The following is a 17,491-nucleotide window of genomic DNA, read 5'->3' on the forward strand; positions in this document are numbered from 1 at the left end:
AAAACACACTCCAATAATTAATACTGTGATGGCCAAATCTTAAAATAATATCAAGCTTAACACAAATTCCATTGAATCATTAGACTGTAGAAGGAGGTCATTCAACTCAACTGGCTCTCTAAACATTTTAACTTTGTGTTAACCTCTTGCTTTTACCCTGAAATTCCTGCACACTGTTTCCATTTGTATAATCATCCATTGCCTTCTTGAATGCCTTCTTAAATCTGCGTCCATTAGGTTTAGACAGTTCTTTCCAAACACAGACCAGTTCTTTTCTATCTTTCCAAAGCACTTCAGAACTGTGCCCTCTTATTCTAAATCCATTTATGAAAGGGGCAGTTTCTCCATTTCCACTCTGTCAAAATTCTCATATTACTGAAAATTTCTATCAACTATCCTCTCCAATCCTCTCCAAGTAAAATAATTCAAACTTTTCCAATCTCCCTCATAACCAAAGCATCTCATTCTTGTCAAACCTTTCTGCATTCTCTCCAACGTATTGACATCCTTGTTATAGTTTGGTGCACACAACTGTGCACAATACTAACCAATGCCTCATGTAAGTTCAACATAATCTCCCTGCTCTTGTATACTATGTCCTAATTATGAAGCCTAGAATACTGTACATTTTATGGATATCCATCTCTACCCATTTTGCCATCTTTAATTACTTCTATACATACACTTCCAGGTCCCAGCTCTTGTACACCCTTTAAAACAGCAGTCTCTATTTTGTACTTTATCTTCATTTCCTTTGTACCAAAATGCATTATCTCACACATTTTCACATTGAACTTCATCAGCCACCTTTCTGCCCAACTTACCAATGAGTAAACGCAATTTTGAAATTCTATACTGTCCTCCTCACAGTTTATAGTTCTGCCAAGTTTTATGTCATCCACAAACTTTAAAATTGTCTCCTACACATCAAGATGTAGATAATTTCTATATTAAGATAAGGTAAGGGTCCCAATATTGACCCCACTATGTACCTTCATCCAGCTCGAAAAAGAAAACAAATAATCATTGCTCTCTGATTCCTATCCCACAGCCAATTTTGTATTTATGTTGCCTCAGTCCTTCTTTTTACCTTTAACGATAATTGGCAACTGTTTGAAAGGATACACTTGAAAGTATTGAAGAATCTCATGTCAAGATTGAAGCCGATGGAATTTGTTCTTATACATGCAGGTTAGACTTCAGTGGCATCACCCAAAAAGATGAGGGTAGAAGATCCACAGAAACACCATCACATACAAGGTCCCTCCAAGTTCTAGGACATTGTGGCTTGGAAATATGTCAGTGTTCTTTTACAGTTACTGGGTTAAAATGTTAGATCTCTGTCTAACAGCACGGTGGGTGTACCTACACCACATGGGCTGCAGCGACTTAGGGCAGTTAGGGATGGCCGATAAATACTAACTACCCTGGCGATGCACAGATCCCATGAAAGGATTTAAGAAGGGGAACAGAAATGGCTTTCCCACCAGGATGAACTTGACGAATTTAAACCATGGCTATGAGAGAGTCAGCAAGGTAAGTTTTTAAAATACATTTTAAATTTCCTTTGCCAACAGGTCAAGTGTAAAGAGACCCATGGCCTTCCAGGGCTTGTCCCCATAATCCACTACTTATTTACTAATGGACATCATTCCCATCTGTTGTGCACACTGGAAATTTAATGGTTTTGGCTAGAAATCAAAACCTGCCTATGGAAATAAGGCCGTGAAAGTTGAAATCTCTCTGGGAATGGCGTGAGCTTGTTAGTTCTCTAAGCTGCTTGTAGATAATGATTGATCCCTATCATACAATCAGGCTCTGCCTTACAGGGAGCGATAAGCTACTTGGAGAGCTCATCAGGCTATAGCTATCCCAAGAAAGCACTTACATTAATGGCCACTCTTGGCTGTTTCAAAAGGTGAAGTTACCAAATGAAACCACTCAAACTCAACCACAGTCAATAAATCAACCACAAGGTGGTCATTCTCGATAGATGTTGTTACATGTGGCCTGTGTGGATAATTCTCTGAATCTGTGCTTCTGGAAAGCAAACCTAAGCACACTTCCAATGTATATTTCCTGTAGATAATGTTCTGCATTGAAAACGAGTTGTTGAAAAATTACCTCTCACTTGCAAGGAACCCACAAACACCTGCCCTAACCCAGACAGCCCCCTTCAGTTTCTCCTCTGCTCCTTGTGGAGCTAGGAACTAATGCTTAGGTGCAGTTCACCCAAACGCTGCTTCTTTGTGTGTGAGGCCTGGTGATGTGGAGTGATACAAACATTCACCTGAGGGGCACCGTAGCTCAGGTTAACCCTGGTCACACTCAACACCCACAAATAAATGATTCGATATGCAGGACTGGCTTTGATTGTCTGAGCAAATCAGAGAGAAATCTTCATTCCCTTGTTGACTCTCAGTTTTCATGATTTCTTTGGCATCTCCTGGGGATAAGCTGAGGATGTTGTGAAGGATCTAATGTTTCAGCACGATGAGTATGGGAGGCTTGCTCGGCCATTTTTATGCCTGTCATTTTCACCCATTTCTTTCAAGACGTTCTTTTCTGACTTATTGAGGTACAAATAAGAATAGGGATTTCTGCGTGATTTTCTTTCTTTCCAATCCAGGGCTAGAGAAGTCAACACTTCATGGTTTTATCAAATGTCATGTTACATCTGGTGGCTTGATTCAGAAATGTGTACTCCAACAGTCAGTACAATAATGCAAAAATGTATGAGTCTGAAAGTTGTTCCTCACTAACTTACAGTCATGAGCCCTCCAACAAGATTATTAGTGTGAGGATCATCATCTTTACTGCCAAGCTGAGGTGAGTAGAGCTCAGTTGTTCGCAATATTTCCAGAACTCTGTCCAATGCCTCAGCAACTGTTACTGGACTGTTCTCTTGGGCTGTGTTAATTATATTGATAACCTTTGAAAATGGAAAAGAAGGAAAAATATTACTTTTTTACGAAGCCTCTGTTGCATCGAAAATCAATAATGTGGGTGTACATAAAAGCTGTTTTTCTTCGAACCATGAATAAACATTTGCAGAGTATTTTTTTACCAACTGATCTAATGTACTCCCAAAAGTCAATGCAATGGTAAAGCTATATATTTCACCAGGGAGCCAATATGTTACCTTAATCCTTTGAACCACTATTCTTTATCATGTCAAGTTACAGGTATTCTGAGGCATTGCTCTGCTGTGTCATCCATGATTGTATCTGCTCAATGAGTGTTGAGGTTTTGGACAAATGACAAAGGATGGATGAAAGGATTTCCTATGGACAGGAAATTAGGTTGTTGAGCAACCTAAACCCATCCATTAACCCAACACCCCCATCGAACCCCAACCCCTCTTGAAACCACCACCACCACCATTCAGACCCATGCCTCGACTCCAAGAGACAGATCTCCTCATCCCAACACGGAGTTGAGGTGCATTGGATGGGTTTTAAAAATGGTGGGCGGAACACAAATCTGTGAGATTAACCTCAGAGACTCTGCTGGTGACCCTGTAAAAAACAGGCATCGCAGTACATAGTTATTTTAATTTTAAGGGAGACTTTGGAAACAAAACTGAGATGAAGGGCACCTTCATTGCCATGGCATCTATTGTTTTTGATCATTGGTATGCCCTTCTCATAGAATCATAGAGACATACAATAGGAGAAACAGATCCTTTGGTCCAACTCGTCCATACTGACCAGATATCCTAACCTAGTCTTAATTTAGTATCTGTTGCCAGCACCTGGCCCATATCCCTCTAAACACTTCCTATTCATATATCCATCCAGGTGCCTTTTAAATGTTGCAATTGTACCAGTATCCTCCACTTCCTCTGACAGCTCTGCCCCTTAGGACCCTTTTATATCTTTCCCTCTCACCCTAAACCTATGTCCTCTAGTTCTGGACTTGCCCACACCGGGAAAAGACCTTGTCTATTTACCTATATATGCTCCTCATGATTATTCAAAGCTGTTGCAAGGAGCTTTTCAAAGCTTTTTCATCAAGACTCCAAGTGAGTCCCCATCAAACGTCTTACTAAATGCCTACCACATCCAATGGCATCTCTTACATTTGAATACCATCCCAATTTACCACATGCCCTTTCCGAACAACTTGCCATGAGTAGAATCTGCCCAAAGGTTGGCATTCCTTACTCCTACACCACATTTAAAATGCTGCTGTCCACCAACATGAACACTGGCGTTACGAAGCTGCCTTGCTTATTCAAGGAGAGAATCAGAACATGACAGAGAAGGAGAAGATTGGACTATGATTCTTCAACAGGGGCTTGGAGGTTTCAATGACCAGGGTGGTACAAATGAGAGGAGTCCGCTTCCTGGAAGACTGGCAGGAGAGGGAGATGGTGCCTGACAGATGAGCCAAAGGGCTGAGAAGTGGTAGATGGAGTTTAATTTAAATGTGAGGTGCTGCATTAGCAGGATTTATACACTTAATGGTAAGGTCCCAGGGAGTGTTGCTGAACAAAGAGACCTTGGAGTGCAAGTTCATAGCTCATTGAAAGTAGAGTCGCATGTAGATAGGATAGTGAAGAAGGTGCTTGGTATGCTTTCCTTTATTGGACAGAGTATTGAGTACAGGAGTTGGGAGGTCATGTTGCAGCTGTAAAGGACATTGGTTAGGCCACTGTTGGAATATTGCGTGCAATTCTGGTCTCTTTCCTATCAGAAAGATGTTGTGAAACTTGAAAATGTTCAGAAAAGATTTACAAGGATGATGCCAGGATTGGAGGATTTGAGCGATAGGGAGAGGTTGAACAGGCTGGGGCTGTTTTCCCTGGAGCGTTGGAGGCTGAAGGGTGACCTTATAGAGGTTTACAAAATTATGAGGGGCATGGTGACGGTAAATAGACAATGTCTTTTCCCCTGGGGTGGGGGATTTCAGAACTAGAGGGCATAGGTTTAGGGTGAGAGGGGAAAGATATAAAAGAGACCTCACGGGCAACATTTCCATGCAGAGGATAGTGCATGTGTGGAATGAGCTGCCAGAGGAGGTGGTGGAGGCTAGTACAATTGCAACATTTAAAAGGTATCTGGATGGGTATATGAATCGGAAGGTTTGGAAGGATATGGGCCGGGTGCTGGCAGGTGTGACTAGATGAGGTTGGGATATCTGGTCAGCATGGACCGAAGGGTCTGTTTCCATGCTGTACATCTCTATGACTCCATGACATCTGTGCCCTTACCTCCTTTGAGGGGAGTCCTGGCTCTCACAGGAGAAGACTGAAACCACTTCTGCAGGGATGCAGAAACACCCAGTTCTCACCAAATGATTAAATACCTCTCTGCATACCACTGCCACCCTCCCATCAACCCCGACTAGCCCTCTCAGTCGCTGCACACCACGTTGAACCACTGGCTTCAATGCCTTCTCTTTCTTTGTTTGGCAGCTTCCACGAGACTCCTGATGCACTCACAGAGGAGTGGCTGGATGCAGAAGTACTGCCCTCCCAGATTTCTGAGGATGAAAGTACCAAGGTCTCAGGGGAAACATTGGTAAGGCTGCCTCCTTTATCCCCACATCAGCACAGATCCAGATATCTCAATGGTAACCACAGGCATCTGGTGAGCACCTCACTGTGACAACTCCACATTTGGCTGAGGAATGAATGTCCTCGGCTACTGGCACTCGGAAGACCAGGCACTTGCTCAGCTCCAGGCAGGAGATGACCTTACTATTGTGTTAACTGTGTTAACAGATGGGATGCTGTGAGCAAGCAGCTAGGCATTAAGTTAGTAAGCACTAGGAGAGCAATTAAGTGCTTCCATCCAAAGGCACTGCGAGGGGATAGCAGATAGGCCAGGATGTTTGTGTTGGGTTGGCAAATGACAGATGCAAATATCTGCAGAGGATGAATGCATTTGGCTGGTACACAAGATTTGTGCCCTGAGATGTTGTTGGCTAGTGACCAAAATGGAGGTGGTCTGGAGCAAGCAAAGAGCTGAATTCCCCAGGTACAACCTTTGGTTGCCTGATGTCTCTCATGTTTAGTGAGCTTGCTAAGGGGACATTGCGGCTTAACAAGGTGTTTAAGAATCAATAATAATCATCGACTGGAATTTTGCTATTGGCTCACAAGAATCCCGCCCTGCTGCTTCTGAAAACGATAAAAGATGGAACAAGATGATCGCGACATCAAGATGGGCCTTGTCACATTTATTGTCCAGTTCCGCTGCCCATCTTACCATAGCCCATGTCTCTCAGACCTCTATAAGAATTGGTATACACTGTTCAGACTTATTTGCTAAATTCTAAAGATATACAACAATCCAGCCGTATTCACAGAATAGAAATGTTACCTTTATAAAAATTTACCTTGGTGATTGGAGCTTCAATTGTCATGGAATGAATCCTTGCCATTGAGGAATGCCGTCGATTGTACGAACTCCCTGGAGAAATGAATACCAAAGAAAGGGCTTTCACATGTGTCACATGCTCAAGGGATTCAATGTCTGTTGCAGGCGCTTTGTGCTATGAGGTTATTTGATGATTAGAGAATTTAAATACAGAAATTAATAAAACCAATGAAATAGTACAAATCCCTCAAATAACTCAAATCTTCAATATAAATATGAGATCAGCATTCACCAATAAAGCTTGTCTTCTGTGAAAATAATTTGCGCCAAATTTTTCATTTTATTCACTCAAGTGAAAATACAACAGCACATAATTTGTTGTAACAGGGCATATAACTGTAGCTGTCATTAGATAGCCCTGACCTGGCAATGCATAAACTTTATACCTTGTTACAAGGCAGCTTGCTATAAATGTGACATGGAGCATTGCAGTGAGGGAAACAAGACAACAATGTAGACCCTTAAACCATCAGATTGAACTGTTAGGAAATAAACAGCAGACTGAGAAGGAAATGTAAATTAGAATTCAATATCAAATTAGGAACATAAAGACAACAGAGAGAAGCTGGAAGATTAGATTAGTTGGGAGTGAAATAAAAAAATGAATAATATTATACAATTGAAAAATCTCAAATAACAATTAAAATGTAAAGGAATGAGAATCCATGCTTGTTAATTTTTAGTGAATGTGTTTGGCAGTGCATAGCACCTACTATATTGTGAAAACAGTTCTTAAGCGTGAAATGACAAGACATTAGATTCCTATGATAAATTTCCATCTATCCCACAAATACACAATCTCAAATCATTCAATGCATTTCAAAGATATGATCACAAACATAGATGCAAAAGTAAGTCATTTGACCAATCAAATCTGCTCCAGCTTACAATGAGATCATGGCAGATTTAATAATTTTTAAAAATGTAATAATCCATTTTCTCGCCTTTTCCCTATAACCTTTGATTTTGTTACTGATTTAAAATCTATTTTAGTCTTGAAAATACTTAAAAGCCTAGCTTTGACATTCTTCTGTGGTGAAGAATTCCACAGATTGATTTCTCACAAGAGAAGAAATTCCTCTTCATCCCTGTCTTAAATAGACAAACACTGAAAGGCCATTTTCACAGCAAAATTACATAACTCGAATTATAATGTTTGGATGTCAGCAGGTGAGTGTGAATCTGCCCACTTTTCACCTGAATTTGTTGAACCTTTCATTTATAAGTAGTGATTAGAGCCATGATTCTCAGTAGCACTTTCAGAGCAAATGTAGCCCAGTAAAAATAGTAAAAATGTTTTCATACCATCACTTCTTCTTGATGTTATTGATCTGACGTCAATGGAACCTTTCCGTCTATCTTTATATCTCAACGACTGTGAATCTGTGAAGTAAGAAAATTATGTCAGTCATTTTGATTTTCTCTTTCAACCAATAAGCAACTGTCACAATAGATGGGTCTGTAATGGCCCAGGATGAGCATACAGAGGATAATAGATTGGATATGAAATTTGAAGTCATTATATCAATTTACTCAGAGTGAAATGTAATATTTTTAACCTTTAGATGATTGTGCATTGTAGTTGTTTGTGTCCTTTGCTGACAACCGGAGAACTATACAGCACTAAATAATAAATAATGTATTTGAAACAAATGGGATATGCTTATAATGTGTTTACAAAGTTCTCAATATTCTCTGAATCCATCTGAAATAATATTTAATCTTTGCTAATATTTGCTGCAAAATGTCTGACCTGCAACCCGAACTCTATGTCCCTTCACCCCCTGACTGCTCTAACCTGACCTGACTAGCCCCTTAATTCTCCCTTGACCCACCAATTACCCACCTGACACCCTGATGACACACTTGCCCCAAACTAACTGGACTTCACCACCCCGTTACCCTGACCCCTGAAACAACCTGACCAGCACCCGACCACTGCTGCTCCTAGTCTGATCTTACAAAGGCACCATCCACCTACCCACACGCCGATCCTCCACCCTATCACCTCACCCACTTGCACCTCAGCTACTTGCCATGGTGCTACACTACCCAGCTGAACTTGTTTCACTCACCCTAGCCATTCAATTGTTCATCCATTCACTAACATTCACACTGGACAATTAAACTTGCCTTATGGCAGTTAATGCTGTAAAAAGTGGGTAAGTCTAGTCTTTCCTCTTATGTCACTCTGATATGCTGCATCATTGGATTTCTGCTCCCAAAGATGCTGGGATCAGAAGGCTTGGCTAGAAATGCAGAGCAATCTTGGGGTGCAGATTAGTAGTTATGAAGCAGCTATCTGATCATGATTGTCTCTCTTGGAGGATCCAGGTAATCTTATAGGAACAGGAGTAGACCATTCAGCCTGTTCCACATTTGGAGAGGATCATGGACTACCTGTAATTTAACCCCATACCCCTGCCTTTGCCTCATATTTCTGATATAGCTCTTGATACCAAAGCCTAATGTATTGACCTTACAGAAGTTGTTGTTTGTGAAAGAAAGTTCCAAGCTTCTACACTCTTTTGTGTCTTGAAGTGTTGCATAGTTTCACACTGAAAGTCTGTCTCTGTTTCTTACACATGGCTATGATAGATTTGGCTTACTTGATAGAAGAGTGTTATTATCTTAACCAATCTAGCTTTTGATTGTTGTATTTAATCTGAACACGCGGGTTAAACTGATTCTCTCTGTCCGGGTCAGCTGCTGAAGAACTTGCTGTCCTTGGGATCTTTTTCCTTTAACAATCAGGTGAACACAGATGACTTCTGCAAATCAGGATATATCAGTAGGCAACATCCTGCACTTTTCCGTGAATTTTAATTGATGGAAATCTTACTGAGCAACTAACTAATTTACAGTGGTGCTGGAAAAGCACAGAAGGTCAGGCAACATCCGGGGAGCAGGAAAATCGACGTTTTGGGCAAATGCCCTTCATTAGGAATGAAGGCAGAGAGCCTCTGGGGTGTAGAGATAAATGGAAGGAGGGTGGAGCTGGGGAGGAGGTAGCAAAAAGTACAGTAGTGGATAGGGGGTGGGGCTGAAGGTATTAGGTTAGAGAGGAGGGTGGAGTGGATAGGTGGGAAGGAAGATTGGCAGGTAGGACAGGTCATGAGGATGGTGCTGAACTGGAAGGTTGGAACTGGAGTAAGGTAGGGGGAGGGGAAATGAGGAAACTGGTGAAGTCCACATTGATGCCCTGGGGCTGAAGTGTTCCAAGGCAGAAGATGAGACGTTCTTCCTCCAGGCGTAGGGTGGTGAGGGAGTTGCGGTGAAGGAGGCCCAGGACCTGCATGTCCTCGACAGAGTGGGAGGGGGCGTTGAAATGTTCGCCCACGGGACGGTGGGGTTGATTGGTGCGGGTGTCCTGGAGATTTTCTCTAAAGCTCTCTGCAAGAGGGCGTCCAGTCTCCCCAGTGTAAAGGAGACCGCATCGGGAGCAACAGATAAAATAAATTACATTGGTGGATATACAGGTGAAACTTTGATGGATGTGGAAAGCTCCTTTGGGGCCTTGGATGGAGGTGAGGAGGGAGGTGTGGGCGCAGGTTTTGCAATTCCTGCGCTGGCAAGGGAAGGTGCCAAGAGGGGACAGTGGGTTGTTGAGAGGGGCGTGGACCTGACCAGGTAGCCATGGAGGGAGCTGTTTTTGCTGAAAAGGGTGGGGAAGGAAATATATCCCTGGTGGTGGGGTCCATTTGGAGGTGGTGGAAATGTCAGCAGATGATGTGGTTTAAGCGGAGGTTGGTAGGGTGGAAGGTGAGGACCAGGGAGGATCTGTCCTTGTTACAGATGGAGGGGTGGGGTTTGAGGGTGGAGGCGCAGGATGTGGATGAGATGTGTTGGAGGGCATCTTCAACCACGTGGGAAGGAAAATTGTGGTCTTTAAAGAAGGAGGCCATCTGTGTGTTCTGGTGGAACTGGTCCTCCTGGGAGCAGATACCGCGGAGGTGGAGGAATTGGGAATATGGAATAGCATTTTTGCAGAAGGTAGCGTGGGAAGAGGTGTAATCCAGGTAGCTGTGGGAGTCAGTGGGTTTGTAAAAAATGTCAGTGTCAAGTTGATCATCATTGATGGAAATGGAGAGGTCGAGGAAGGGGAATGAGTTGTCAGAGATGGTCCAGGTGAATTTAAGATCAGGGTGGAATGTGTTGGTGAAGGTGATGAACTGCTCAACTGCCTCGCGGGAGCACGAGGTGGCGCTGATTCAGTCATCAATGTAGCGGAGGAAGAGATGGGGAGTGGTGCCAGTGTAACTACGGAAGATGGACTGTTCTATGTAGCCAACAAGGAGACAGGCATAGTTGGGGTCCATACGGGTGCCCATGGCTACCTCTTTCATCTGAAGGAAGCGGGAGGATTCGAAGGAGAAATTGTTAAGGGTGAGGACCAGTTCAGCCAATCAAATGAGAGTGTCAGTGGAAGAGTACTGTTGGGAACGTTGGGAGAGGAAGAAACGGAGGGCTTGGAGGCCCTGGTCATGGCGGATGGAGGTGTAGAGGGATTGGATGTCCAATTTTGCAGAATTAATTTTGCAGATAAGTTAACTTTGAGTAAAATATCAATCTCTTCTGGAATTCTTTCTTTGAAACCCTAAGGTTTTGCATGGGTCCTTAAATAAGGAGAATCATTCATGTTTAAATTGACAACTTCAATCAATTTAGATCAGCAAAGTCTCACCCCTATCTGTCAGAAATCCAATGCCAGATAGAATGTAGTGCCACGTCCCCACCCTGGGGCCAAAGATTGGACCCTGCCCCCTTTCTCTACTGTAACCCCTGGGACTGGACCACACCAACTCTCCTCACCCCCAGTGGGGTCAGGGTCCCAGTAGCAACTTCCTAACCCAACTAAGAAGCCAGGGCTGGTCTGACATCCAGTTGGAAAATCGATATGGCGAAACCTTGTACACAATGAAAGTATAGGACATCACTATCTGTCTCCACAACAAAACTATGAGCCCTGAAGTCAAAAGGTATGGTGTTGAAAAAGCAGGTCAGGCTGCATCGGAGGGGCAGGAGAGTTGATGTTTGGGCATAAGCCCTTCATCAGGAATCCTGAAATGACCAGATACCAACACCAAGAAAAACAAAGAAAGGTTTGATTTGTCTCACCTGATTGAGAATTTTCTTCCATATATCTGTCTTCACTGTGCATATTGTAAATCTAATAGGTTAAATAAATGAAATAAATTAATACCACAAATATGATTGAGTTTTAAGACTTATAAACAGTGTATTATCTAAAACAAAGCATCCCACCTTCAGACTATTTTGATATATTCTAAGGACAAATTAATAATTTGTCGACAATGTCTAAAATCTTCGAGGAGAAAGTGAGGTCTGCAGATGCTGGAGATCAGAGCTGAAAATGTGTTGCTGGAAAAGCGCAGCAGGTCAGGCAGCATCCAAGGAACAGGAAATTCGACATTTCGGACATAAGCCCTTCTTCAGGAAATTCCTGAAGAACGGCTTATGCCCGAAACGTCGAATCTCCTGTTCCTTGGATGCTGCCTGACCTGCTGCGCTTTTCCAGCAACACATTTTCGACAATGTCCAAAATGCCAACTGTAAGACACTAAGCTAGGTTCAGGAATGAGTCGTACACCGGCAAGGAGAGCGTTACACAAATCAATAAACAAGTCATTAACGATTAAATGAAATTCCTCTGATATCTATTTTAACAGTTAAGATAGTGACTGAAGGAATTTCATTAAGTGTTCCTATCCTAGTGCAAGGAGAGGCACAGCTGAGCTACTAAATGAATATTTTGTAACAGTGCCCACCAAGGAATAGGATTCAAATCTATGGCAAACGTATGTGAAGTCCTTCTAGCCCAGTGTGATTTATCTTTCTGTTCCAGCTAGGAGCTCTTATTCCTGATGAAGGGCTTATGCTCGAAACGTCGAATTCTCTATTCCTGAGATGCTGCCTAACCTGCTGTGCTTTGACCAGCAACACATTTGCAGCTGTGATCTCCAGCATCTGCAGACCTCATTTTTTACTCGAAGATTTTAACCTACTGCGAATCCTCTTACAAGGATGCCTTCCTTGAAGCTCTCTTATTCCTGATGAAGGGCTTATGCTCGAAACGTCGAATTCTCTATTCCTGAGATGCTGCCTAACCTGCTGTGCTTTGACCAGCAACACATTTGCAGCTGTGATCTCCAGCATCTGCAGACCTCATTTTTTACTCGAAGATTTTAACCTACTGCGAATCCTCTTACAAGGATGCCTTCCTTGAAGCTCTCTTATTCCTGATGAAGGGCTTATGCTCGAAACGTCGAATTCTCTATTCCTGAGATGCTGCCTAACCTGCTGTGCTTTGACCAGCAACACATTTGCAGCTGTGATCTCCAGCATCTGCAGACCTCATTTTTTACTCGAAGATTTTAACCTACTGCGAATCCTCTTACAAGGATGCCTTCCTTGAAGCTCTCTTATTCCTGATGAAGGGCTTATGCTCGAAACGTCGAATTCTCTATTCCTGAGATGCTGCCTAACCTGCTGTGCTTTGACCAGCAACACATTTGCAGCTGTGATCTCCAGCATCTGCAGACCTCATTTTTTACTCGAAGATTTTAACCTACTGCGAATCCTCTTACAAGGATGCCTTCCTTGAAGCTCTCTTATTCCTGATGAAGGGCTTATGCTCGAAACGTCGAATTCTCTATTCCTGAGATGCTGCCTAACCTGCTGTGCTTTGACCAGCAACACATTTGCAGCTGTGATCTCCAGCATCTGCAGACCTCATTTTTTACTCGAAGATTTTAACCTACTGCGAATCCTCTTACAAGGATGCCTTCCTTGAAGCTCTCTTATTCCTGATGAAGGGCTTATGCTCGAAACGTCGAATTCTCTATTCCTGAGATGCTGCCTAACCTGCTGTGCTTTGACCAGCAACACATTTGCAGCTGTGATCTCCAGCATCTGCAGACCTCATTTTTTACTCGAAGATTTTAACCTACTGCGAATCCTCTTACAAGGATGCCTTCCTTGAAGCTCTCTTATTCCTGATGAAGGGCTTATGCTCGAAACGTCGAATTCTCTATTCCTGAGATGCTGCCTAACCTGCTGTGCTTTGACCAGCAACACATTTGCAGCTGTGATCTCCAGCATCTGCAGACCTCATTTTTTACTCGAAGATTTTAACCTACTGCGAATCCTCTTACAAGGATGCCTTCCTTGAAGCTCTCTTATTCCTGATGAAGGGCTTATGCTCGAAACGTCGAATTCTCTATTCCTGAGATGCTGCCTAACCTGCTGTGCTTTGACCAGCAACACATTTGCAGCTGTGATCTCCAGCATCTGCAGACCTCATTTTTTACTCGAAGATTTTAACCTACTGCGAATCCTCTTACAAGGATGCCTTCCTTGAAGCTCTCTTATTCCTGATGAAGGGCTTATGCTCGAAACGTCGAATTCTCTATTCCTGAGATGCTGCCTAACCTGCTGTGCTTTGACCAGCAACACATTTGCAGCTGTGATCTCCAGCATCTGCAGACCTCATTTTTTACTCGAAGATTTTAACCTACTGCGAATCCTCTTACAAGGATGCCTTCCTTGAAGCTCTCTTATTCCTGATGAAGGGCTTATGCTCGAAACGTCGAATTCTCTATTCCTGAGATGCTGCCTAACCTGCTGTGCTTTGACCAGCAACACATTTGCAGCTGTGATCTCCAGCATCTGCAGACCTCATTTTTTACTCGAAGATTTTAACCTACTGCGAATCCTCTTACAAGGATGCCTTCCTTGAAGCTCTCTTATTCCTGATGAAGGGCTTATGCTCGAAACGTCGAATTCTCTATTCCTGAGATGCTGCCTAACCTGCTGTGCTTTGACCAGCAACACATTTGCAGCTGTGATCTCCAGCATCTGCAGACCTCATTTTTTACTCGAAGATTTTAACCTACTGCGAATCCTCTTACAAGGATGCCTTCCTTGAAGCTCTCTTATTCCTGATGAAGGGCTTATGCTCGAAACGTCGAATTCTCTATTCCTGAGATGCTGCCTAACCTGCTGTGCTTTGACCAGCAACACATTTGCAGCTGTGATCTCCAGCATCTGCAGACCTCATTTTTTACTCGAAGATTTTAACCTACTGCGAATCCTCTTACAAGGATGCCTTCCTTGAAGCTCTCTTATTCCTGATGAAGGGCTTATGCTCGAAACGTCGAATTCTCTATTCCTGAGATGCTGCCTAACCTGCTGTGCTTTGACCAGCAACACATTTGCAGCTGTGATCTCCAGCATCTGCAGACCTCATTTTTTACTCGAAGATTTTAACCTACTGCGAATCCTCTTACAAGGATGCCTTCCTTGAAGCTCTCTTATTCCTGATGAAGGGCTTATGCTCGAAACGTCGAATTCTCTATTCCTGAGATGCTGCCTAACCTGCTGTGCTTTGACCAGCAACACATTTGCAGCTGTGATCTCCAGCATCTGCAGACCTCATTTTTTACTCGAAGATTTTAACCTACTGCGAATCCTCTTACAAGGATGCCTTCCTTGAAGCTCTCTTATTCCTGATGAAGGGCTTATGCTCGAAACGTCGAATTCTCTATTCCTGAGATGCTGCCTAACCTGCTGTGCTTTGACCAGCAACACATTTGCAGCTGTGATCTCCAGCATCTGCAGACCTCATTTTTTACTCGAAGATTTTAACCTACTGCGAATCCTCTTACAAGGATGCCTTCCTTGAAGCTCTCTTATTCCTGATGAAGGGCTTATGCTCGAAACGTCGAATTCTCTATTCCTGAGATGCTGCCTAACCTGCTGTGCTTTGACCAGCAACACATTTGCAGCTGTGATCTCCAGCATCTGCAGACCTCATTTTTTACTCGAAGATTTTAACCTACTGCGAATCCTCTTACAAGGATGCCTTCCTTGAAGCTCTCTTATTCCTGATGAAGGGCTTATGCTCGAAACGTCGAATTCTCTATTCCTGAGATGCTGCCTAACCTGCTGTGCTTTGACCAGCAACACATTTGCAGCTGTGATCTCCAGCATCTGCAGACCTCATTTTTTACTCGAAGATTTTAACCTACTGCGAATCCTCTTACAAGGATGCCTTCCTTGAAGCTCTCTTATTCCTGATGAAGGGCTTATGCTCGAAACGTCGAATTCTCTATTCCTGAGATGCTGCCTAACCTGCTGTGCTTTGACCAGCAACACATTTGCAGCTGTGATCTCCAGCATCTGCAGACCTCATTTTTTACTCGAAGATTTTAACCTACTGCGAATCCTCTTACAAGGATGCCTTCCTTGAAGCTCTCTTATTCCTGATGAAGGGCTTATGCTCGAAACGTCGAATTCTCTATTCCTGAGATGCTGCCTAACCTGCTGTGCTTTGACCAGCAACACATTTGCAGCTGTGATCTCCAGCATCTGCAGACCTCATTTTTTACTCGAAGATTTTAACCTACTGCGAATCCTCTTACAAGGATGCCTTCCTTGAAGCTCTCTTATTCCTGATGAAGGGCTTATGCTCGAAACGTCGAATTCTCTATTCCTGAGATGCTGCCTAACCTGCTGTGCTTTGACCAGCAACACATTTGCAGCTGTGATCTCCAGCATCTGCAGACCTCATTTTTTACTCGAAGATTTTAACCTACTGCGAATCCTCTTACAAGGATGCCTTCCTTGAAGCTCTCTTATTCCTGATGAAGGGCTTATGCTCGAAACGTCGAATTCTCTATTCCTGAGATGCTGCCTAACCTGCTGTGCTTTGACCAGCAACACATTTGCAGCTGTGATCTCCAGCATCTGCAGACCTCATTTTTTACTCGAAGATTTTAACCTACTGCGAATCCTCTTACAAGGATGCCTTCCTTGAAGCTCTCTTATTCCTGATGAAGGGCTTATGCTCGAAACGTCGAATTCTCTATTCCTGAGATGCTGCCTAACCTGCTGTGCTTTGACCAGCAACACATTTGCAGCTGTGATCTCCAGCATCTGCAGACCTCATTTTTTACTCGAAGATTTTAACCTACTGCGAATCCTCTTACAAGGATGCCTTCCTTGAAGCTCTCTTATTCCTGATGAAGGGCTTATGCTCGAAACGTCGAATTCTCTATTCCTGAGATGCTGCCTAACCTGCTGTGCTTTGACCAGCAACACATTTGCAGCTGTGATCTCCAGCATCTGCAGACCTCATTTTTTACTCGAAGATTTTAACCTACTGCGAATCCTCTTACAAGGATGCCTTCCTTGAAGCTCTCTTATTCCTGATGAAGGGCTTATGCTCGAAACGTCGAATTCTCTATTCCTGAGATGCTGCCTAACCTGCTGTGCTTTGACCAGCAACACATTTGCAGCTGTGATCTCCAGCATCTGCAGACCTCATTTTTTACTCGAAGATTTTAACCTACTGCGAATCCTCTTACAAGGATGCCTTCCTTGAAGCTCTCTTATTCCTGATGAAGGGCTTATGCTCGAAACGTCGAATTCTCTATTCCTGAGTTGCTGCCTAACCTGCTGTGCTTTGACCAGCAACACATTTGCAGCTGTGATCTCCAGCATCTGCAGACCTCATTTTTTACTCGAAGATTTTAACCTACTGCGAATCCTCTTACAAGGATGCCTTCCTTGAAGCTCTCTTATTCCTGATGAAGGGCTTATGCTCGAAACGTCGAATTCTCTATTCCTGAGATGCTGCCTAACCTGCTGTGCTTTGACCAGCAACACATTTGCAGCTGTGATCTCCAGCATCTGCAGACCTCATTTTTTACTCGAAGATTTTAACCTACTGCGAATCCTCTTACAAGGATGCCTTCCTTGAAGCTCTCTTATTCCTGATGAAGGGCTTATGCTCGAAACGTCGAATTCTCTATTCCTGAGATGCTGCCTAACCTGCTGTGCTTTGACCAGCAACACATTTGCAGCTGTGATCTCCAGCATCTGCAGACCTCATTTTTTACTCGAAGATTTTAACCTACTGCGAATCCTCTTACAAGGATGCCTTCCTTGAAGCTCTCTTATTCCTGATGAAGGGCTTATGCTCGAAACGTCGAATTCTCTATTCCTGAGATGCTGCCTAACCTGCTGTGCTTTGACCAGCAACACATTTGCAGCTGTGATCTCCAGCATCTGCAGACCTCATT

General features: G+C 43.3%; 1 protein-coding gene across 4 annotated transcripts in view; it reads right to left on the reverse strand.

The window, feature by feature from the left end:
* The window catches only part of pde8b (phosphodiesterase 8B), a 259,858-nt gene that overhangs the window by 23,881 nt on the left and 218,486 nt on the right, over window positions 1-17,491 (reverse strand). For 2 of the 4 annotated variants that reach the window (XM_060843664.1, XM_060843655.1), the window contains 4 exons: window positions 11,505-11,534; window positions 7,692-7,769; window positions 6,346-6,419; window positions 2,768-2,932 (listed from right to left, as the gene is read on the reverse strand). In XM_060843664.1, coding sequence (XP_060699647.1) covers window positions 2,768-2,932; window positions 6,346-6,419; window positions 7,692-7,769; window positions 11,505-11,534 — 347 coding nt within the window. Of the gene's footprint in view, window positions 1-2,767; window positions 2,933-6,345; window positions 6,420-7,691; window positions 7,777-11,504; window positions 11,557-17,491 lie in introns of all 4 variants that reach the window. The other 2 variants (XM_060843637.1, XM_060843646.1) reach the window with 2 other exon arrangements.

The sequence above is a fragment of the Hemiscyllium ocellatum genome, chromosome 2 (genome assembly GCF_020745735.1).
Source record: "Hemiscyllium ocellatum isolate sHemOce1 chromosome 2, sHemOce1.pat.X.cur, whole genome shotgun sequence".
NCBI lineage: Eukaryota > Metazoa > Chordata > Chondrichthyes > Orectolobiformes > Hemiscylliidae > Hemiscyllium > Hemiscyllium ocellatum.